Below are 24063 nucleotides of genomic sequence, written 5' to 3' on the forward strand. Positions count from 1 at the left end.
GCCATACAGGAGGAAGTGGATATGTTACCAGATGTAGCGCACCCACTGGGCGTCAAGCGAAATATCCCGGAGACCAAGACCAACGGACAAGTCGCTTCGGTGCAAGAGGTCTTGAGACCCCGACCTAGCGCTGATGGACAGCAGGCTCGCGCACCTCGTACAAGCCAAAAAATCCATCCAGAAACGTCTGCAAGGGCAAAATCACAATAGAAATCTGATGCGCAAAATCGCGAAACTAAACAAGAACATCGAAGCACACTGCGCCCAGTTATGCATTCAGGATTGGGACAAGGTATGCGACGCAATGGACGGCAACATCAATACGGGCAAGACGGGGAAGATCCTCAAGCACTTGCTGAACCCGTCGGGCACGAAGACAGTGATGAAAGCGGAAATGACTAAGCTCAGACACAGGTACAAAGGAAAAATCCGTGAGATATGTGGTGAAATAGTCAAGCTGTACCTTGAAAGACCTTCAGGTGTTGAACACCGCAACTACTCGGGCTCTCCCAACGCGGACGTCGGCAGAGACTTCTCCCAGCAAGAAATCAGGGCGGTCCTGCAGACCATCAAGACCAAGTCGGCGCCGGGCCCCGACACAGTGACCAACAAGATGCTCCGGAACTTGGAGGACCAGGCACCGAGCCGCTTGACAGACTACATCAACGAGTGCTGGCGGAACGGTGAGATACCCGACGAATGGAAGAGGTCCGACGTGATCCTCATCCCCAAGCAGGGTAAATCCTTAGAAATGCAGAACATGCGGCCGATCTCTCTCACTTTCTGCGTTGGTAAAGTGATGGAGCACGCTTGCCGGAGTAGAGCTCAAACGACCTGTACCACAGCAACATGATTGGCTTCAGAAGAGGGCTCTCTACCTAAGACGCCATGATACAACTCAAGGAGCAAGTCATAGACACCACGGGGCGAGACTTGAGGGCAATACTTATAGACTTGATCTAAAAAAAGGCCTTCGACAGGGTCAAGCACGCGGCCATCCTCGACAGAATCGAGCAACTCGGCCGGGGCGAACGAACGTATAATTATATAGGAAATTTCCTTACGGAAGAACAGCCAGAATCAGACTGGACGAGGAGGAGAGTATCCAGGTGGACATGGGCAGCGCTTTCACACCGCAAGGGCCCGTCTTGTCGCCGATGCTCTTTTACCTCGTCATGATCGGACTATTAGAAAAGCTAGAGTGAATAGAATGCATTAATCACACCGTTTATGCAGACGACATTACGATTTGGACCACGAAGAACGCAAGCGAGGGCGATATGGAGAACAGACTTCCAGGGGTGGTGGAGGCAATCGAAACTCATCTGGAGGGCACCGAACTAGAATACTCGCCGGAGAAATCGGAACTGCTCCTCTACCGCCCCAGGAGGCTAGACAAACCGTCCAGAGACGTAGCGGACTTACACAAAAGGGGAATCAGATTAACCACGAGAAAAGGCACGAAGATACCCATGGTCCAAAAGATCAGATTCCTGGGTCTCTGGATCGAAGCCAGGGGAACGAACGCGGAAATTATACGGGCCTGGAAAAGAAAGTCGCGGTGACCATTCGGCTAATACAGAGTGCCCAACAACAGGAGAGGCATTAAAGAAAAAAAACGTCGTACGGCTCGTTCAGGCCTTCGCGATCAGCCACGTCGCGCACGTGGCGGCATTCCTCCGCTGCAACAAGGCTGAGAAAGACAAGATCGACGCGCTCATTAGGAAAGCGTGAAGAACGCCACTGGGTCTCCCCCAATACACAAGAAACGAAAAGTTACTACAACTCGGGGTTCATAACACGCTGGAGGAAATTGCGGAAGCACAGAGGATAGCGCAACTTGAAAGACTTTCGGGACCAAGGCGGGCAGAGAAATAATGGAAAAAGTCGGCATAAACTACCACGGAATGAACGGCCCCAAGACGCAGATTCACCCAGACGTCCGAGCTGCAATAAACACGGAAAATATCCCGAAGAACATGCACCCCGTGCACAATGTCGATAGAAGAAAATGCCTCACGAAAGCGATTCTCAAAAACCACGGCGCGCGGGAGGGGGTGCTCTTCGTAGACGCCGCGCGGTACCCTCGAAACCGAGACGACAATGGGGTGTCGGCGCTGACAAAGGTAACTCCCTCTTCGCAATGGCGGTCGTATGCATGAAAGGAAAGACAGTGACTGCGGGCTCCGTAAGGACCAGATCGTCGGAGGCAGCGGAAAAAGCGACTATCGTAATCGCTATAATCAACGGTCGGCAACAAGAGAAAACAATAATCAGCGACTCCAAGACGGCTATTAGGAACTTCACAAAGGGCTGGGTCTCCACCGAGGCGACCAATATCTTGAACCGCAGAGCAGAAGACATCAAGAATGCCAAAATCACACCTAAATACCTAAAATGGACCCCGGCATACATAGGTGAAGTAACCACGAATGCCCCTCCCAACCTCAACGAGAAGGCCCACCGAGCCGCGCGAGAACTAACCCACCGCGGCTGGGACAGTGACGGCCCAACACCCCGCAACCCCCGGGGAAGGGGGAAGGACTGCGGCGTGGGCGATGGAGAACACGGAGGAGGCGGCAACGACGAAATAGCGATAAAATACGACAGGGACACACGGGTAACATACCACGACATACTGACACACTATACGAAACAAAGAGAAGCAAACTCATAACCCCACAAACAACTCGACAGATCTCAAGAAACAGATTGGAGAAGGTTGCAAACCAGAACGTTCCGAAACCCAGTACACTTAAACAGAGTAAATTCAACGCAATACCCAGACGCGAGCTTCAAGCTCTGCAAGGACGAACATGCAGACATGGCACACATCTTATGGAAGTGCACAAAGAGCAGATCGATATATGTAGACGACAACATAGAACCGGACCTACTCGAGGAGCGATGGCTAAGTGCTCTGACTAGCTAGGAACTACACGACCAACTATGGGCTATACAGCGGGCCCGCGCAGTGGTGGAAAGGCAATGCCTCACCGCACATAATGCCCGGGTGGCCTGAGCCCGGGCTGGCAACCACGCAGGTCCTTTGCTCATTAAAGTTTTTTCCATCCGTCTATCCGTTCTTGCGTTTTACATGTATTTGAATAGGCCGCGTCGGAGTTGGGCCCGAGCTAAAACTTCGTCTTAATACAGCATTTCGGTACAGCAAGTAGTACAGCATAGTAACAAAGTAAATTTCGTAAGCAAAATGCGCAATTAACAAAAGAACAACAATATAGCGGATGTGAATAAGTGCTCTGGAGGAGAAAATTTTGTCAATGAAGGTGAACTCTGGGAGAGGAAAGTTTACTGGGAATACTAGGATTCCAGAAAAGTTAGCAATGTTGAATGAAATTAAGAATTACTGTGTTATCGTGACAATCCTGAAGGATAACTCATTCCACTCTTTTATTGATAAGGTTAAAGGCGAACTCTTGTACCTTTCCGCCCGGGCGAAGATAGGGTTAACTTTGTAGGCATGATCGATGCGATCTGAAATATAAGGTGGCAGCAAAATATCTGACCGGGCAAATGATGCGTTCTTGTGATACAGCGTGCGGAAAATGACGCCCTAGCGTTCTTTCAGTGCATTGCGAGTGGCGCCATGTTGAGCGTTTCCTTCAGAAATTTAGCGCTTCGACATCGCGAGGAGGATGTCAAGATGAATCGGGCTGCTTTATTCTGGACGGCTTCGAGTAGATCGGTCAGGCTGATCTGGTAGGGACGCCAAATGATTTATGCAGATTCCATGGAAGCAAGCACGAGGAAATTGTACACTTGAAGCCTTGTGTCCCTGTCGGCCAGATATGAGCGTCGCTTCAGGAAAGGAAGTTTCTTTTTCGCTTTAGATGTAATATATTCTATATTGTCAGTCCGTGTTAAACTTGTATTTATAAGCGAGAAAGAAGCCCGCGCATACGGGCCAAGTGCCTCGAGTCAACTTTGCGTGCATTTGCGGGCCACTTTCACGTTCAGAAAAGCACTTTTATGTAGCACGTATTGAGCAACAGAAGGCTGTATCGGGAGTTTTTCATGCTGCTCTAAAATTTTCTCATTTACACTTTTCATCTAATCATAATGTTTGAGAAGTTAGTTAATTAATTCAGACTAATTTTGTTATTTGGCGGAATGTGAAAAATAATCTGAGTACTGCGACGGCAAACAACATTACCTTGCTTCTGTCCAGCTACACCTTTAAGACAGTTGCGCCCTTTGGTATGCATATTTGTCTCATAACAATAATCGTCATCTGCCTTGCCCGCATTTCCTTTCTTTAACGCTGCGAGTGCGGCACCTCGAATTCACGAACCGCGTGTGGGTTATCAGCATGACAGAGCATTCTCGACAAGAAAGTAGCGAGCTCAGCGTATTCAAAAAAGTAAACGTAAGCAAGACAGATAATGAATATTGTTGCGCGGCAAATATACACACCAACTGGTGCAAATGTTCTAAGAGTGTGCGTGGCATTCGCATATTTTTAAACTCTGGCTAAAGTTACATGGGACGCCCTGTATGTACCGATACCAGGTGTTCTTGTTCAGGGCCACCAAATTTGCAAAATTTGCCTGAGGCAATTTACACAGTTCTGACCCTTGATCTAAATTATTCGATGAGGCGACGATTACTTCTGCGAAAAAGCAAAATGCGTCATTGAAGAATTAACATCATTGCACTGATTAACTTACTAAATAAATATTTCACGGCACACATCTTAACCTATTGTACTTAAATGCCTAAAGTGCGCTCTCTTAAAAAAGTGACTGAAATGCTAATTTATTGCACCGGGTAATGTGAAAACTCATATCTCGAAATTGGCAGAGTCCTGATCATTCATTCCTAGTGGCTGTGGCTTGGGAACTCAGCGGCCATAATTCATAGATTAAGATATGTGCCATAATGTAACTAATTATGAAGTTAATTAGCGTGATCGTGTTAATTATCCTAATAGACATTTTAATTCCTTGTAGAAGTATTGGCCACCTCATTGACTCATTGAGTAATCTAGATCAAGGGGCAGAATTGTTCTTTCCGTCGCAGACAATTTTTAAATATTTTGTGCACCTAAGAAAAGAAACTTTATATATATATATATATATATATATATATATATATATATATATATATATATATATATATATATATATATATATATATATATATATATATATATATATATATATGAAACAGGAAACCTGGGCCCCAATTTTTATTACTCATGTCATAAGAAGCTAGCAAACACTGTTGTCTGTTCGCTTCTTATGGTGTCGCTATGATTATAAATATTGTGGCAAAGAAGTTCGATGCGGCTGTGGACGGCACGAAGGACGCTGACAGGAAGACGCAACAGCGTAGGCTTAGCGCCAGTCACACCAGGAACAGCGCCTCGCCCGAGCCCCACTTCAGTAGCGCTGGCGATCCAGCTGCGGAGCTCTGCACGGCGCACTTCTTCTTGATATATATATATATATATATATATATATATCCGTACTAACGCCTACCAACTCACGCGGAAGTTTTGCTGCTGAAACACCCCAAGAACAATGTCAAACAGTCATTGGAGGTGATGTGCGAGTCCTGCGGTAACGGTATCTATATATAAAGTACAGACACTTGCCGCAGGGAACAAGCGCTTCGAAGACTAGAAGAAAAATAAACCCTCGACAGGACTCGAGGGTGCCCCGTAGGCAGCCTGGCGACTTCAAGCCGTCTCGACGGAAGGCACTGTGTAAACTTACAAAAGCTTCCTTCCAGTTTTTTTTTTCTTTCTCTTGTATTGATCTGAATCTTGGAAAGCCGTGCTCTGGTTCATAGAATCGCACCAATGCTTTTCCTACTCTGCGAAACCATTACTGGGCTTCGAACAGTAAATAGGAAACTACAGCGGCCAGACCCACCACACTAGACGTTTGAAGGAGTGAAGCCTTCGGGGCTCGATGAGAAAACGACGCGCTCGACAAAAATTTTGGCAGCACTACGAGGCAAAAAGAAACAAGAATGCAATATACTCAAGTGCTACTTTTTAGCAACCGTTACAAGGCACAGCGGTGACTTGGTGGAGGCAGTCTGTTTGTGCCGCGATTTCCGTTGTTCTCCGCCGTCTGGTGGCGCAGTCAATTTTACTTGTTCGTCATAGATTTCAACTTGCCGAAGAAAATGTCTGTTTATCTTGGTTCCCAGTCATTATGAGAATAAACATAAAGGTTTAAACGTGAAGTAAAGCTTAGGGACAATATTTAGGCACTACAGAATGAGAAAATAATTAAAAGTCAGAAGGCACAGAAAACAACCCCGCGGTATTTCCCGTCGCAATCATATACTTTATGGCCAATGCTGTGTGCAGGTTACAATAGAAAGTTACCGGTCACAATTACATTTACTACATTAAAAAATCTAATTGATTACAGTTACCATTTACTGCTGCACGAACGTAATTGAGGAATTACGCCATAACGATTGATTGCGTCTATGTTACCTTCCGCCTGACTTTTATTAACATTGCATAGATACAGCAGCAGAACGAGATGGCCGTTACTTTCCATTTGTCATATGAAGGCTTTCACACATTGCTAATCTGCACTAACTGCACTGCTTCTTAGAAATTTCGTCGGTCGTCTTCGTTATTATTCGTTTTGAAGCCATCGGCCGCGACACTGAAACCTTGCTCGAGGAGGAAGCAGAGGAAAAGGCAAGGAGCCTAGCAATTTCGCTCGATTTACACGCTGGGTTAAGACAGTGTCGTAACGTATACGAATCTTGCGCACAAAATTGTGATTGTTCAGCATCTGGGTCCGCTATAACGCGCGGCGCTTCATTGTTGCTGGCACTTAGAAAAGAGGGTCCCCGTTTGGGCCAATGAAAAACTTGAAAAAAAGTTGTCCGCATGTGATTTCCAGGTTATAACGTCTTGAGTGGCCTTTGCTATCAAGACACACAAGCACCTGGTCAATACGTCGGCCAACATCTAGTGCAGCGTTAAGATGACCAAACAAATACCGTGCATAAGTGTTTGACTGTCTCAAAGGCTACTTCCTGGCACAATCTCGGACTTTCTAGTGTAGCTTTCACCAAATTTAGCTTCTCAAATCTGCGCCGTTTGTTGCAGCTTGTCTCGTCAATAAAACAATTAAAAGGTATAGGTGACTGAAACAAATAATTGAATTACAGTTAGGCATCACCAAAGAAACAATGTAATCACTAAATTAAAAATCTAGTGAGAAATGTAAATTGATCACACGTAATTCGTAGTTACAAACCTGTCTGTAACCGAATTCCAACCTGCTAATATATGCCGTAATCCGCCGTTAACGATCCTGCTACTACATTTCTCAACAGAGAAGCACCGATCACTTTTCTTACTTTCTAACAGCCTTTTTTATCCCTTCTCCACAGGACTGTCAGAACGCGCGCCCTCTTACGTTGGGCCACGCAGTGCATGGAGACAACGCCATCCCTTTTGCCTCTAAACAGGCACTGGGCAGTTTTAGGAAATTGCGTCCCCAAGCACCTTTGCGTACCGAAAGCCCCACGAATCACTAGCGTCCTTCCGTACTACTTTGCGTTCTTCTGTGCGCTTGGGCGACAGCAATCCACAGCGCTGGGTTCCGTATCTCTGAAATTTCCAATTTTTTCCAGCGTAAAGATAAGATTTCTGTGAAGCGAAATTCGGCAGAAGCGGTTTGGCAGAACCAGCATCAACAAGCTAAACCTGCGCGCTCGCGCGCGCGCGCGCGCGCGTGTGTGTGTGTGTGTGTGTGTGTGTGTGTGTGTGTGTGTGTGTGTGTGTGTGTGTGTGTGTGTGTGTGTGTGTGTGTGTGTGTGTGTGCGTGCGTGCGTGCGTGAGTGTGCGTGAGTGTGTGTGTGTGTGTGTGTGTGTGTGTGTGTGTGTGTGTGTTTGTTTGTGTGCGTGTGTGTGTGCGTGTGCGTGTGTGTGTGCGTGTGTGTCGGTGTGTCGCGGTGGAAGTTACTTTGCCCAGGGAGCACCGGCACCTTTCTCATTTATATCTATCTTTCAAGTTCGCTTTCTCTTTGCGATTCCACCGCATGCGAATATCAACGGTGCCCGGCACCAGAAGTAAAGAGGGATAACCTGATCCAACTTGCGATCGAAATATATCAGTAGCTGAAAGAGGAGCTCAAGCCAACGTGCACCTTTGCTGAAGTGCCCCAAGGCACTCAACAGAACGTGCTCCAAGTACACCTACTAGACCGAGCTGCACAGCTGTGTGTATCTTGATGCCAGAGAAACCCTCCCGCCTGGCAGGCAGCTTTCTTGGCTTGAAACGCGCTCGTCGAGAGCACAAGCCTGAAAAATGAAGCCATTTATTATCCTTTACTGTTCCCGCTTTCTTCAACAATGCGTGTCTCGTTCCATGCGGCCTGATATATCTTCCTTGAGAATTTTCGGAGTATTCATATCAGTTAATGAGAACGTGTGCACTTTCAGAAAAGAGATAGACAAGGCCAGTGTCTTGAGGCACTATGTGCCGCAATTACAGCGTCTCTCGCATGTCGCAATGTCGGCCATGAATTTCAGCTTCTGGTATAAGCAAAAAGTGCTGCTGGTATATCTATTACAAATTGTACAGTAGACTTCTGCTTAGTTCCCTATTTAAGCGGTGTTCAAAATTAACGCTTTAAACAAGTAGGATGAAGAAATCTTAATATTGCAGCGTAGTCAGGGTTTCATGTACGAAAAGCGAGAATATTCTTTAAAACTTTGAGAACTTGGAGCATCATTGCTTGGCTCGGCGTAACGTCCGAGGCATATAACGAAGCAGGTAACAAATATTCATTAAACGGGTCCCACTGCAATCAAACCTAGTCCACAAGAACCAGTGCGTTTCGTCTCCCTTATTCTGTTCTCCTTCGCCGAGAGATCTCGGTTAAGTATTCTACTTTTTTGGGAAGCAACGAACTAGCAGGTGAGATGTACCACCGCGCAAACTCATCTACCAGATGAAGCAACGCCTAGCCGGTTTAACAGCTAGCTGCAGCTCACAACACATGAAGAATACATAATTGCAGGAAACCACTTTGTGCATGCTGAAACCACGTCCACGTCGTTTCACTGGCCCCCCTTGGTGCCTTAAATAGAAATCAGCGCGGCCGTCCCACGACGCAACTGCGAGTGGCAGGGGGGGGGGGGGGGGGGGTTAAAAATGAAAACATAGACTGCGCCGAACCATGTGTGAGAAACTTAGACTTTATTCCCGCAATTCGTCTGTACATTGTCGTTATCACTGCTAGTGCCGCACAAAAATGCAGCCAAGAGACTAAAGCTTTGCGAATCGTTTGTAGCGCCACCAAATGGAACTTGAATTTTCCCAAGCTGTTCGTTGTTTCCCAACGCGTATGTGACTTTTATCTGCATGGTTGCTCTTGGTTCTCAGGGAATTTTCGCACCGTTTCTCCCCGTGGACGCGTCGAAATTTCATTGTTCTGAACAGGTGATATGTAAGTGGGGTTGAAGTGCGCTTTCCAGCGGAGCGAACCGCGATTACTGCTGGAAACGAAGCAACTAATAAAAACAAACACGCTTTAACTCTAACTATGTAAGCCGAATTATTCATAGCACCTGTCTACGTCCTCCTTCTGCGACGGCCAAATTTCGTGGTAGGCCGCGCCGAGAGTCGGAGAGCGAGTTTGCTAACCGATCTAACCCAACCATCTCGAGAGGAGCCAAGTTCTTGGGAAGTTCTGAAGTACTGAGGTTGGAACGTACCACAGGGAATATTTTGTCAGAAGCACGTGCAGCAATAGAAACCTCTGCTGAGGCTAAAGCGACAGTACGAGTACTCGAGTTTAACAAACAGACTGCACATATTCGGTACTCACTATCAATGCCAAGCTTGTAAACGCCATTCTTCGTAACTAGCGTCTGTGTAACGAGTCATCATCACCATCGTATTTTGTGGCCGCTACTCGACCACGGCCCTCTCTCATCGATTTCCAATTAGCTCTGTTTTGTGCCGACGGCTCGATCTTATGCCTGCAAATTTTCTAATTATATCGCACTAACTTGTTCTCTGCCATCCTCGACTACTCTTTCCCTTCCCGTGGCATCCATTAAATAACTGTAATAGACCACCGGACCACCGGCCCTACGCATTACGTAACTTTCCTAACTCCACTTCATTCTCCTTATCAAAACTACATATTGGCTACTACAGTTTGATCTCTAATTCACAACGCTGTCTTTCTGTCTCTTAACATTACGCCTGTCAGATTTAGTCACATCGTACCCCTCCCCTTTCCTCCGCCATGTAGTCGTCCTTAACTTCCTCCTCAGCCTCTTTCATAACCTGCAACTTTAGACCACATGTGTGAGTGTCGGCAGAATGGAATTATTGCGCACATTCTTTCTGATACCTTTAAGCCACTGCTCACGACTTGGAAATCCGTGCCGTAAGCGTTCCTACGCATGCATATTCTTCTGTAGATTTCTTTCTCATGATTCGATTCCCCATAGAGAAAATGGCCTAGAATAGCATATTCTTATAAAGATTAAAGCAGCTCACTGCAAATGATGAATTCCCGTTTTCTTGTCAGGCATAATAATGTTAAGATAACTTTTTTGCGCGTTATCAGCTAACGTCATTAATCATCTCCAACAAGTGCATAGCAGTACCATGAGTACAATTAGGAGTACGAAAATGTCTTCTTAGGTTATCGATGCTGTTTGTACACACGGTTAGAGAGCGTTCACAATATTAGGTGATTATTTTGATTTATTCGGTGATTCGTAATTTGTCGACTAACTTAATACCTGATTGCCAATACATTTACGGGCTTTCTTCAGAAATAGATTATATTTCAGAAAGAGACAGAAGCCTTCAACAAAAATATGACCTATTTATGCTTCCGCAAACCGGTGCGCCGCAATAATTCGTTTTTCTCTTTATTTTCTTCTTTTCTTAGCAAAGCACTGCAATGATCCTCATTCAATGCTTTGCGCAAACGGGGAAATAAAATGTATCCGACATAGTTCTGTTTCAGAGCTGTTCTTTTCCCGCTTTGAATGTGCTACATTTCTCTAAATACACAGATTATATTTATACCTGATCGCATATGTGATATTTATATCACTTCATTTCTCGCCGGAAATCAGATTATACACGACACTAATAATTTTTATGTCATTTTCACTAAGACTTCTGTAAATATTGTCTTCTATGCGTCCTACGAAAGCAATCGACGGCTTTTGTGGAGGCAGCCTTCTTATTTAAGAAAGAGCTGGACTGACAGATGGTCGACTTAAAAAAGTCGACCATCGGTTATTTTTTTAGTTAGTGAAGTCGCGCTTTTTGATCCTCGATAGTCATAGCGGAGTCCACGCTGTTGAGGCACGGCATTGGCAGTGCAATTGATTTTATAACAGTTTATATTCTTTTTCTTTTGTTCTTCTCATCTTTTTATAAGTTTCTCGTTTTACCATTTATTTGTTTGGGGGAAGAGCCGCTAACCCAATATCTATATAAATATAGCTTTCTTCGATAATTTTTCGTCTTGAAGGTCAGCGCTTTGTCCAACTCCTCCCTCCTTTCTTTTCTTTTTCTGGTACTGTACAGGTTTAGGTTCTCGCGCTGTCCTTGAAACATGAATCAATACTAGCTTGCCCAGCTCTGTATTCTCCAGGAGAACTCTTATCAGCAATAAGCAGCATTTGCTTATTCATATGGTACGAATAGCCATCTTACGCGATAGAGGTAATTTTTTAAAGCGAAGCTTCCTTTGCCTCTTCCGTCGACCTTCGACTTTCCCACTGCCGCTGCCAGGGTGGTTCAAAGCGTGTCTATACATGACAGGAGTGACTCAGAGAGGAAAGGCGACGCGAGAAACTCTTTTTCAGCCCACCGCGTCGAGTCTGCACAATGCCCTCTGGAGCTCCCTGGGCGTCGCCACATTAAGTCTTTTGACAGCTGTAATTATCCGTGTCTCTCATCAGAAGCACTGCAGAAACTGCAGCGCTTCCCTTTCTACTAACGTGCGAGTACAGCTGGGACGTAGACAGAACTGTAGAGAGAAGGGAGTAGAAGATGCACTTCCCATACAAGGAAGGGGTGGAAGGTGACGTAAGAAGGCAAGGAAACCCTACTACTACACGACAGCGGTTGCGGGCTAACTGGATAAGCTTAAGATCAAGGTACGATACAGTACGTTGCTGCTATTTCTGAAAAATAAACACCATGCAAATATGTCAAGCGAACAAATTACGCAGGGCTTGCAGAAGCAGAGCCGTATTAATTAAACTGCACGGCAGGGTCCAGGCGAAGCGGTCGACCGTCAAATCAAAACTTCTGTGCTGGCCGCGGTAGCTTTGGGGCTATGGCATTTCTAGAGGTCGCGCATTTGAACCCAACCGCGGTAGCCGCATTTCGACGGGGTCGAAATAGAAAACGCACGAGCACTTAGGTTTTGGGACACGTTAAAGAACATCACGGTGTCAAAATTAATGCAGAGTCCGCCACTACGGCGTGCCTCATATCCAATTGTGGTTTTGGCAAGTGCAGACCCATAATTCAATACAAGTTTATTGCTTCTGCCACGGTGGGATATGTCATGTGAGACAATGACAATGCCCGACCCTCTCTGAGGTTATGAAATATAGCGCAGAACAACGCCTCAAGCAAACACCTCTCCCTGTGTGTTCTGTGTACTGCGCAGACAAACAGCAGTGGTGCATGCAAGGTAATGTTTATCAACTCGCCGCTCTCGTGTTAGAAGAAACGTTGATGACATTAAGCTTAGCCGTCAACATCACCGCTACTTATCGTCAATCAAAGCATCCAGCACAGAAAGCTTCGCTTACATCGATTCCCACAGTGTGTGGGATCTGCATAATTTTTTTTTCAGAATTAGAAGCTCCTCAAACATTACAATACAAGAAATGCCGCGCAAGAAATGGATAGCGCCTTTTTATTGCTTGTGCTTACAGCAGAGACCTATGAAACTATCTTTAGACAGCCACGTAAAGACGTTTTGTAGTTAATGTAGAGAGATTACAGATTTGCTGATTATGTTATATACTGTCGTTCTCCCTGCAGCGTTATCTCGGGCTGAGCATCAAGAATAGCCTAAAGAGTTAGGCATTTCTCACAGGTTTCAAATTTTACGAAAAGGACTTGTGCGAGTTTCGATGTGTTTCCAGCGATTATTTCATCCATCCGAAATGCTTTCTCAAAAAGGCCGCATATATATAGCAGATGAGTGCACATTTCTGGAGGCGGCTGCGAAGTCAGAGGTGCTCAGTAGAAGTCATAAGGGGACAGTGTGACGGGACAAAATACGAGGAACTTTTTGGAATTAGCTGGTCCGTCACACGTTTATTTCGATGAGTGGCTTTGCAAGAACGATCAAAGATGGTAGTGGAGACAGCAAGAATGGATGCGTCTACGCAATACCCGCGTAACAAGGTAGTTTCCCGAAAGTCTCGAGTCTAGTGTGTTGCTCCGCAAATATCCGCAACAGTCCTCGTAGCTATTCTTTGTGCCGGTCGACCCACACGATTCGGTAAAAAGAAACAAAAACAACATTTACGCTGCGCACGCCACGCTCACTCAAAATTCTGGCTTACAAGTTCTCCGAGCCTGTCTCGCTAACGGCACTCCGTTACATTGGTTTAGGGACAACTCAAATAAATGTGAAAAACACAAAATGGCTAAATACTCTAGCAGACGTCGCACCAGAAAACATGGGGGAACGGGTGTGAAACAAGATCTCGTGAAACGGGTGACGCATGGGACACCGTTTCTCGAGCGGCTTTCATTTTGCATCAAAATGGAAAGCGGGAAAGAAAACAAGACAGGAGCGACGTGAAGCTCGACAGGAACGAACAAAAAGCACGAGGTTTACACGGGCCGGTATTCGGGCCCGAGCATTTTCATGGCCGTCGTTGGGTGGGAAAAAATGCTCCAAGACGGGATTTCTTTTCTCTTTCCTTTTTCGCTGGGTCGGAGCGCAGACAAGGGAGAGTGCCGGCTTGAACGAAAGGCCAGCTCTGTTTGGGGCGCCAGCGAACGTTTTGCCCATTTGCGAGCACGTTGCCTCTGCACGCAAATGTGATTGCCGCGAGCGACCAAACGTGGCAACGAGCTTTTACGGCCGAATGGCAAAACGCACGCGGGAAAGCGTGCTGAGAATTACGCGCCCGAGTTGGAGCACTGCGGCGTGAAATCGCCGTGAAAAGAGAGCGGATGGCGCGCATGTGTCTGCTTCCTGTAAGGCAGAGAAAAGAGAAAAAAAACGATGAATAGCCACCGCAAGTGCACCTGAGAGTGCGGGTACGCTTTCGTTTCTGTTTAGAGCGAAGCGAGCAACTTTACGGGAACGAGGCACACGAAACTCTCGGGTGAGAAAGCTTACCTTGCCTGCTCCCCACACTTGTCTTGCTTTTTCGAATTGCCACCCCAGTGCACACCTTCGCAGCCTCCGTGCCAAGTGTTTCTAGAATTTTTTTTCTCACCAAAACATGCACAACTACAATGTGGAGCCTTATATCGGAGTGGAGGTGACTTTAGTAAGCCGACGACAAACGGGCGCCGTTAGCCGGAAATCTGAGGGGAGAAGCAACAAAAAAATGAAGGCAGCTTGCTGCATCGTAGCGCCATACAGCGAAGGTTTGTTTCTTTGGATAATGAAACTGTAAAAATAAATTTGGGCTTCAAGAAACATTAATTGTGTCGCTGTTGCCTTTGAAAGTACCGCTAGAATGCACTAGAGTGCATCATCCCTGACATGCAGCCCACAACGCGTGTAGTTGTTTCGTCATATCTGTTCTTTTTAGAGCGCCTCGGCGTCCCTCGTAACCGATCGAATGAGCACAGCGAAGGATGAAAGGGCGGATGCGGAGCGCAAGGTGTGATGAAGACGGCGATAGCGAAGAGAGCCGAGAGCGAAGGAACAAAGTACGAAACAAACCGTCGCAGCAACTTGGGCCAATGGGTATTTTGAACTGCGCACCTATGTGCCGCTTTTCAACAAACCTCTTTGACGGCGATATAGGCACTGGGACCGCCATACTGGACATGTGACTAGTGTAGCCCCTGTTTTATCAGGTGGTCTCGCCATGGTGAATACAGACTAGGACAATTCCACAAGAGGTGCGGCAGATCTACTAGGACAGAAGGAACAGCTCGCGCCGGAGGCTGACCTACGGTCCAGACCCGTAGACAGGTTGCAGCTAGTGTCAATGCACAAGTATCCTTCTTAACGCAACCTCCTCGCTGCAGGAGAGCCCAGTATGGAGGTTTGATCCACACGGTATTATCAATGCTCGTACGGAGAGTTGAAGGATCTTAACGCGATAGCGTAAAGTGCAGGCGTCGCGAAAAAGTTTTATGTCGACGTCGGACGTCGCTTGGCGAAAAATTATTTCGAACCGCAACCACGCCGGCCATCCGAGTGGCGCAGAGGCGTTACTGAACTCATCGAATTCTTCAATGTAACATGCGTCCGAAAAATCGGAAAGTACAATCTAAACGCAATCTGCAGGTAGGATACCATCGGATTGCAATTTCAGTATACGAGAAAACATAATTCTGTAACGTGGAAATTCAAACACAAAGACTTTTTCCAGCATTTCTACCATTCACAGAGCGGCCATGGCCTCCAAGATTTGCGCGCGTGCGCGCCAATCTCGGAGGCTACGGAGAGGCGCGCCCGTTTTTTTCTTTTTTTTTTTGGACACCTCCACATGGGGCTCGCCTCCGCCGCATCACAAAATGGGATATGTAGTAGGGAAAGAAAGTAAAGAGTGAAAAATGGCCAATCCAGATTTGAACGCTGATTAAATCACAAATATACTCACAAGAGTCGAGGAAGAACTTGGCAAGTGGCCAAGTCAAAAGTGGGAATATAGTAAGCTTCTAAGTGTAATAACGACAGAAATACGGAAGGAGAAACAACATGTTCATTCGAGAGGAAGAAATAAACCGAAAAGCTGGTGGAGCAGAGAGATACCACAAGCAATCGCCGAACGACAGAAAACATCTTGATAGCACAGGCAGGCAAAGAAAAAAAACGCAGTTGACGCAGGATGAAGTAGCCAGTAAATGGGAAATATGCCGGGAGAAAAAAATCTATGGTTCAAATACTGGTCGAAGCAAAGATAAAAATGTGAAAGTGAACGTTGGTTGCTAGAAATATGTGAGAAAAGAAAGGCCGTGTCTAGAATATCTTGGAACCACATAAAACTATTAGGCAGGAGGTCAACAAACAAACTGCAGGAAGGGGAAGCGGCAATAAATTACTTCCGAAAAATAACAGCCGAGTCTTTCCAAGGCACGGAAGAGGTTGTATTTGAAGAAACAAAGAGCATGAAAGAGAATCGGATGGACAAGGTGCTGGTGCTGACAAATTTCAACTGGAAGAAGGCCGAAGAGAAAATTTCTAAGCGCACATCCACAGGGCTAGACGAGGTTCCCGTTAGCCTGATTAATGAATTAGGACCAAAAAGTAAGGAAGCTCTCGCGAAACCAGTGGAAACAACTTTAAAGGATAGACGAAGACGAGACAGTTGGCGACAAAGTAGAATGAACTTAATTTATGTATATAAGGGGGAAAAAGATACAATTCACTCGTATAGAACGCCCACCATTACATACAGGTTAGCAATGTAGGGAAACAAATTAAAGCTACAACCATGGGTGGCGAATAACTTATTTTGGGAAAACTTCGGAATGGCTTGAGGATAGGTAGGCGTTTGGATGATAAGTTATTTGTTGTTACTCCGTATATAGAAGTATATAGAGCAGAAAGCAGACCATTATATGTCGCCTTTTTGACATTACAGGTGTCTATGACAGCGTAAACCACAACATTTTGTAGAATATTGTGGAAGGGGAAGGCTTATACGACGATTGTCTGAAGCTTTTGAGAGAGGTTAACCTAGAAAATAATGTTTGCGTTTGATGGGAAGGGATGAGGAGCGAGGAAAAGTTGATATCAACAAGGGACTGAGAGAGGGGTGTCCTGTATCCCCCCTGCTGTTTATGACGTACATGATGAGGAGGGAGAGGGCACTAGAAGGAAGCAATATGGCGTTTAATCTCTGCTAAAAACAGGCGGGTACCGTAGTACAGCAGCAGCTTCCCGGTTTATGTTATGCAGACGGCATTGCGTTGCTAGCTAACAAGCAAAGTGATTTGCAACGTCTGGCTAATATCTGTGGACAAAAAAGGCTGGATTTTAGGTTTGAAATTTAGCGTTCGAAAATCAGGTGTTATGGTATTCAATGAAAACAGTGAACAGACAGCGGCAATACAGGCCCGAGAAATACCTCGCGTAAAACAATATAGATACCTGAGTATACGGATAAACGAAATCAACAGGTATATGGAAACACAGGAAAAAACAATGAAATTACAGGGAAGGAGAAATGCAGCAATAATGAAACACAGAGCGCTTTGGGGATACAACATGAACGAGGTGCTCTGTGGTATGCAGAAAGGTGTAATGGTTGCAGGACTTCCTTTTCGAAATGAGGTCGTTTGCTTGAAATCATGGGTACAATCAGGACTCTATGGCAACTGAAGGTCAGTGGAACGCCTCGCATTGGGCGCTCACGGGAAGACTATAACTGAAGCTGTGCAGGGTGATATGGGCTGGAGAAGTTTTGAAGTGAGGGAATCTCACAGTAAAATTGATTATGAAGAAAGACTGAGGAATCTGGAAGAAAGAAAAAGGACTGGGGGAGTCCTGAGTGTACAGTGTGCAGGAAGAACATTCATTCAGAGTGGAGGAAATCAACTAGGATGCTTACCAGCAAGTATACGGCCTGTAGGGTGCGCAACACAGCAGCAAAGAACGTAAAGCGGAAAGTCATAGAAGTTGAAATAATCTAATGGTAGGCGGCAATGGAAAAGAAATCTGCATTAGTAACTACTTAAGAGGAAAAACGAAATCAGGAAGGAGACAAATTATGATAACACAAACGGAAGCTCATTACTTCTTGAAGCGAGATCAGGATGCCTTAGAACAAGCACGTATAAAGCGAGATATAAGAAGGAAGAAGAAGCATGTGCTTGGCTGCGGTACAGCTGGGGAAACGATGGGGCATGTTTTATTACAATGTGGAGATATCTGCCCAGCGGTCAATTTAGGCACCACTGACCTCCTTGAAGCCCTTGGGCTCAGCGAGAGCAGGAGAAAAGCAAATATGTCCGCAATAGGGATCAGTAAAAGGTGTCTAGAAGATTGGTGGAAGAGAAGTAGGGAAACGGCAAAAAACGGAGACGTGAAAAAACAAAGTTCACAATAGGGGGTCAGAAAATTTGGCTATAGGAACTCATCCTGGGTTCATCTTTTTATTTTTATTTTTAACCTAGGTAGCACATAGGGCAGTATAATAGCAAGAGCTTGGTGGCGCAACCCACCGCCCCGTTCCAAAGGGGACGCTCATAGCATCCATTCATCCATCCATCCATCGCGTGACGTTTCTACCAGAAAGCTCGCCTTCGTGCATAGCGTTCGGCGCCGGCGTTTCCCGGTAAACATTACGGTTAAAGAAGCTTTAGTTGCCGGGAAGCGCGAGAAGCCGTCGGGGATCTTTGAATGTTATCGCGTTCCACTGTTAAGAGGAAGTTTTAGCCAGGGTGCTCCTATCTAAATACACGTAAAAGGAGAATTCGTTTCTCTCGGTAAACAGTGCAACAAATTTGACAAGGTCTGTTGAATTTAAAACAAAACCTTAAAATCTATTGAATGTTTGTTTTCTATTCTTGATCTACGTCCCGAATTTTTTATAAAAATTGGCAAAAATCAAACATCTCGAAAACTAAACTATCAAGTTTACAACTCGGTAACTCAGCAACGAAAAGCGATGATACAATTCCGGGAATTGCATCTAATACTACATATAAAGCGGACAAAATTCATATGTTACACATGATTCTCAAAAAATTTATTAATATGGAAATACAGCTTTTGCAGAACCCTGGAAACAACGTAACGAATTCATGTAAGATATAAAATGACATAGAATTTGTCCGCTTTCAATGGTCTGATGGATGCCGTTTACAGAACCGCGGTATATGCTCTTGATGCAGGGCGATGAATTTATAAACTTGTAAACTATTTCTTTTTCAAACTTTCGTATTTTTGAAAATCAGAACCTCAATATAAATTCCGCTTCCAACAGTCACTAGAATTTAACTTTATCTCTCAAATGCAAGAAATTTCATTAAAATCGGTCCAGCGGCTATCCCAGAAACACGTTTTTGCGTTTTACATGTATTAGCTTAAGCGACCTTCAAATTTTTTTATTGCCATGTGAAAGGGGGGAGTTGCGGGTAGAATATATATATATATATATATATATATATATATATATATATATATATATATATATATATATATATATATATATATCACTGCAGGTTGGTGTCTGGCTGCGTCTGCCTGTACGTATCGTGGTAAAGATGAACGGGATATCCAAATTTTGCGTGTTTTCTTTATCAAGCGTATCGTGCAACTAATTTCAGTTGTTAGACATCGCTCATGCTGTGTCCTACTATTTCGGCGTCTTCCGTTGGGTTATATCTCGTCGGTGAAGTTTTTTAAACAATTCGCAGAGGAGAGTGTCCGAGGCCGGCACCTTACGACCACTGCCACAAGTTCGGCCATAGTGAACGCAGTAGTGATTTGAATTACCTGGTACTTTTGAATATATACTCACCTTAAAACAATGCTTGAGCGCGTCCATGTATGGAGGCTATCTACACCAAGGAGGTTATATTGTTTATGACCTCAGTGACCTAGACGAAGCAATGCGGACATCTGGCACAAGCTTCTTTCACTTGTACAAAATGCTCACACAGTAATATTTAGCCTAATATGATTATTCGTAGGAGCAATTGAGCGATGCCTTAACGGATGTAACAAAGGTCCTTTCTCATTTGATTTATTTACCATCAGGAACTCAAGAACAGTGCGCAATTTGTTTTTGAGAGTATGAAGAAAAAAGCGCTAAATCTAAGAGAAACTTTCTTTCCTATAGTTCTCTCAAGAGTTCTCGAGCCTTCACGTAAAAAGTTAAAAAGAACGTTCAGCTTTGATTATAGCGACCCCGGTGGTTATGCAGGATAGCACGTCGGATGCGCCAGTATTGGCCATAGTGTGTGCCGCTTGAACAGTGCTCTGATTTCGTACGCAGCGCGAACGTTAAATCAGTGAAATGGCGTAATAGCCTTTGCTCCACATGAAGTCACAAGCTAAGTCACAAGTTCGAGATATACTCACGCAAGTTGCAAAGGCGAGGCCGAAATGCGGCCTATAACCGCACGCAATGAGGTCAGCTTTTACCTGTGCTTGCACCGTGACTGTATAGCGGTGATGACGACACCTCGCGTTCAAAGTGCATGTTGACATCTATTATGATAGCGATAGCAAAGACATATTGAACACTCCAGGCGAATTTTCACCATCCGCGTGATGTTCCAAAGATATATATATATATATATATATATATATATATATATATATATATATATATATCGGGATATGCAAATTTTGCGTGATTTCTTTATCAAGCGTATTGTGCAACTAATTTTAGTTGTAAGACATCACTCGTGCTGTGTCCTACTAATTCAGCTCTGTTATCCTTAATTCTACTGTACTAATATATATATATATATATATATATATATATATATATATATATATATATATATATACGCACTTTCTTTGAAAAGTCAATATTTTGTCAAGTCTGTACTGATTACGGCGTTAAAAACATGCCCACATAAACAAAAACGAATGTACGAAGACTCCTGTGCCCTGTGTTTCTTCGTTCGCGCTATTTCGTGCTTATTTTTAACACCTGCATTTTCGCATCTCTTAGTGACGCATATTATCGTCCTGAAAATAAGAAGAGCGAAATGAGCAGACTATATTCGCTGTCAGCCTAATATTTAAAATATTATATGCAAGCTGTCCAACTCAAACAAAATTTGCCCAGATCGCAAGAAATTTTATTCGCCCATGGCCACGCATTACAAGGGTGGTATGAAGACTCAGTACGCTGTAACGCCTCGCACATGCAATACATCGTGCTTGACGTAATCTAAACGAAAAAGCATGCGCCAGACAATTAGGCTTCGTTTATTTCCCTGACGTCAAGCGATTTGGCGTGTTTGAAGCAACTGTTTCCTCGAGTACCACTGCTCAGCCAAAGGTAACATATTAGCTTGAGACAACCAGATTGTATTTTTCGCTCAGCATAGCATATACTTTAACAGAGCAGAGCCATTAACCTAGGGGCGGGCTCCAGCTGGCTCGGTTCTCTTTCGGAGCCGAAGGGCAGGTGAGCTGCGTTATTGTGGGCGGAGCTTGTTTGTAATTCTTAGGCTGTCAATGACTATACCTTCTCAATATTCTAGGAAGAAGGGCGAGAAATTCTAGCGAATTTATCTCTCTTGATTTCAAGAGAGAGCGCCCTCCTTTATTATGACGTTTCCACGTCATCTTCCTATATGCATATTCGTTTGCAGAAACGAGTCTTTCAGATTTCTCTTCTCTCCAAGATTGCACGGTCAGATTTCCTTTCTTTTTATTTATTTATACTAGTTATCTTCATCATAAATGATTTCCTTCATATTGAGTCAGCTGTCGTTCTATTCCTGAATTCGGACCCGCCGTTACGCGTCCAGCAGCTGCGTTGTGCAATTTGGGTATTGCGCTGGTAAAGCGCGCTCTGGTCAGACGGGGAAAAAAAAATACCGAGGGGATCGGTGGTGGTAGTCGGCCGTGAATCGTGCATGAGCTTAAATACACATCCAAGAAAAAGAGAGTGACCATTCGCTATGTGCGAGTCGCCTGCCTCATTGTCTATATGCCTCATTGATGCTTATAGCTGCTGCGTCTTGTGTACAAACACTCCAAACGAGCGAGCCACCACACACACATACGCGGACGGAAGTAAGGAACCTATTGTGAGACTAATTTTGTGTTATAGAAGCTTGTTTTCTTTTTTCTTCTTTTTTTGGGCTATTGTTCATTTCGGACGGGAGTTAAAAGCTTTGCATCCTTTCTCTTTTTCATTCGTGGCTTTCAATGCTCTATGCCACGTGTTTTCTCGACCTCAGCCTGCGATTGTTCGTGCGTGTGTTCGCAAAAGCTTGCTCGCAATACAATTCGCGTTCGGCAATCATATCTGCGGGTGAAAGCGCTCCGTGCCTAAATTGGCCGCACGCTCCGCAGTGCCCGCCGAAATAGCGTGGGTCCACGCCTCCTCTCCTCTCTCCGTTGCCTTCACAATGGCGGAAAACGTTTCCTTTGTTTCTTTTCTTTTTTTTCTTTTGCGCCTCGCACTCATTTTTAAACTGCAGCGAGAACGCACCCACGCGTACGAGAATGCATGAGGTTACGCAAATATTTCCTGTGGCGTACGCATTTTCCTTCCATCGGCGTTTTACCGTCGCCATTATTTCACTTTCTCTCATTGTCAGAGGCAACACGAGTGGAATTCCACGGAACCCGTTCCACAAAGTCGTATTTCTCGCCCTTTCGCCAAGTGTTCTTGGCAGACGTATTCCCCGAGTTCGTTTTCTTCTTTTCTCTATTACATCCGTCTTCGCATGCTTCGTTTGGAGGTTTCTTCAGATGCAGGCGCTGTATCACGTCGCAGGAAATCTTGCGGCCGCAATTGCTGAACGAGGAGATAAAATGCGGGAAGCAATGTGCGCTATATGTACCATGTACTATTCTTAAAAGTGAATGTGCCGTTTTTACCACGCACATTATGCTTTATATGGTATGTTAGTCCTTTCCTTTTATTTATGCTTCACCTGCTTAACCGTCCCTTACAAAAATTGTTATAGAAAGTATATAGACAGTCTATATATGTCTGTGGACTTTCTATAAAAAAAAATTTGTAAGGGCTAAGCTCCGAGGGCGAGCAAATAAAATTAAAGCATACTTGAGTAAATGCTTCTTGTTTATGCGAGCAGAAAAGGTTGGAACGTGCTTTTTTGCATGGCTAAGGAGCAAGGATTAAAATATTCGCCTTTGTTTTCTTATCAGTTCAAAGGGGAAAAAATCAGAGTAGATATCGAGCATCCCTAAGAAGTTTGTGCCTGCAGGACAGGTTCGGACTGACGGCCTAATGTTCGAAGCGGTAACAGTGACAGTTTCTGTAACTCTAAACGTTCCTCACTTGTAAATCGGCCTAAAATTGTCATTTAGTATGCGAAGCAGTCATTTTGGTAGGGAACCAATTTCGTACATCAGCACCATCTCACTCAACCCATATTTTAAGTCGTTCTCTTTGAAACGCTTCAGGAAACATGGATAGATAATACGGCATAGAAATAGTGCTTAATTATCATAGTATTAATTCGTTGAATACAAGCGCTTCTATTACTATAACGTGTTGCTAAAAGTGAACACTTCAGACCTTTCCCATGCGCGAGCTGAAAGAGATACGGAGAAAATTATATTTCGTAGAAAGGCCCGATGATCTTGAAAGATTTGCGCCCAATTTCATATCAGCCGAGCCTCCAAAGTTTTTGGACGAACACTAGTACTTCTGCTATTCATTGCAGATGACGCGAGATTCACAAACGTTAGCGTTAATGCTAAACTCTCTGCAAAGATTCTGTGAACCTGTAGTAGATCAGGGTCATTTGCCGCAATTCGGGCTTCCCTACATGTCAATCGTTGCTGCACAAGAAACTGTTGCGACAGTGGTGCTGGTTGAAAGAAAAGTCAGCAGAGTTTGAGAGCTAGTGGCACCAGCTGGGCCTTGAGTCCTTGCATTCACTTTTTCTTAAGGAGAAAAATTGGAAGTCAGGTATCTTTAAACCCTACTATTGTTAAATCCTAAATCCGTCACTTCGATAAGAATAAAGTAATGGCTGTGGCTAAAGGTATGCCCGTCGTTTCCCTCCAACCATTTAAATTATGGAGTTTTACGTGCCAAAACCACTTCCTGATTATGAGGCACGCCGTAGGGGAGGACTACGGAAATTTCGACCACCTGGGGTTCTTTAACGTGCACCTAAATCTAAGTACACGGGTGTTTTCGCATTTTGCCCCCATCGAAATGCGGCCGCCGTGGCCGGGATT

General features: G+C 44.8%; 1 protein-coding gene across 1 annotated transcript in view; it reads left to right on the top strand.

The window, feature by feature from the left end:
* Window positions 1-304: 304 nt before the first annotated feature.
* The window catches only part of LOC142578311 (uncharacterized), a 35778-nt gene continuing 12019 nt past the window's right edge, over window positions 305-24063 (top strand). Inside the window, exon 1 of the mRNA XM_075687711.1 lies at window positions 305-737. Coding sequence (XP_075543826.1) covers window positions 305-737 — 433 coding nt within the window. The remainder of the gene's footprint in view (window positions 738-24063) is intronic.

The sequence above is a fragment of the Dermacentor variabilis genome, chromosome 4 (assembly GCF_050947875.1).
Source record: "Dermacentor variabilis isolate Ectoservices chromosome 4, ASM5094787v1, whole genome shotgun sequence".
Lineage (NCBI taxonomy): Eukaryota > Metazoa > Arthropoda > Arachnida > Ixodida > Ixodidae > Dermacentor > Dermacentor variabilis.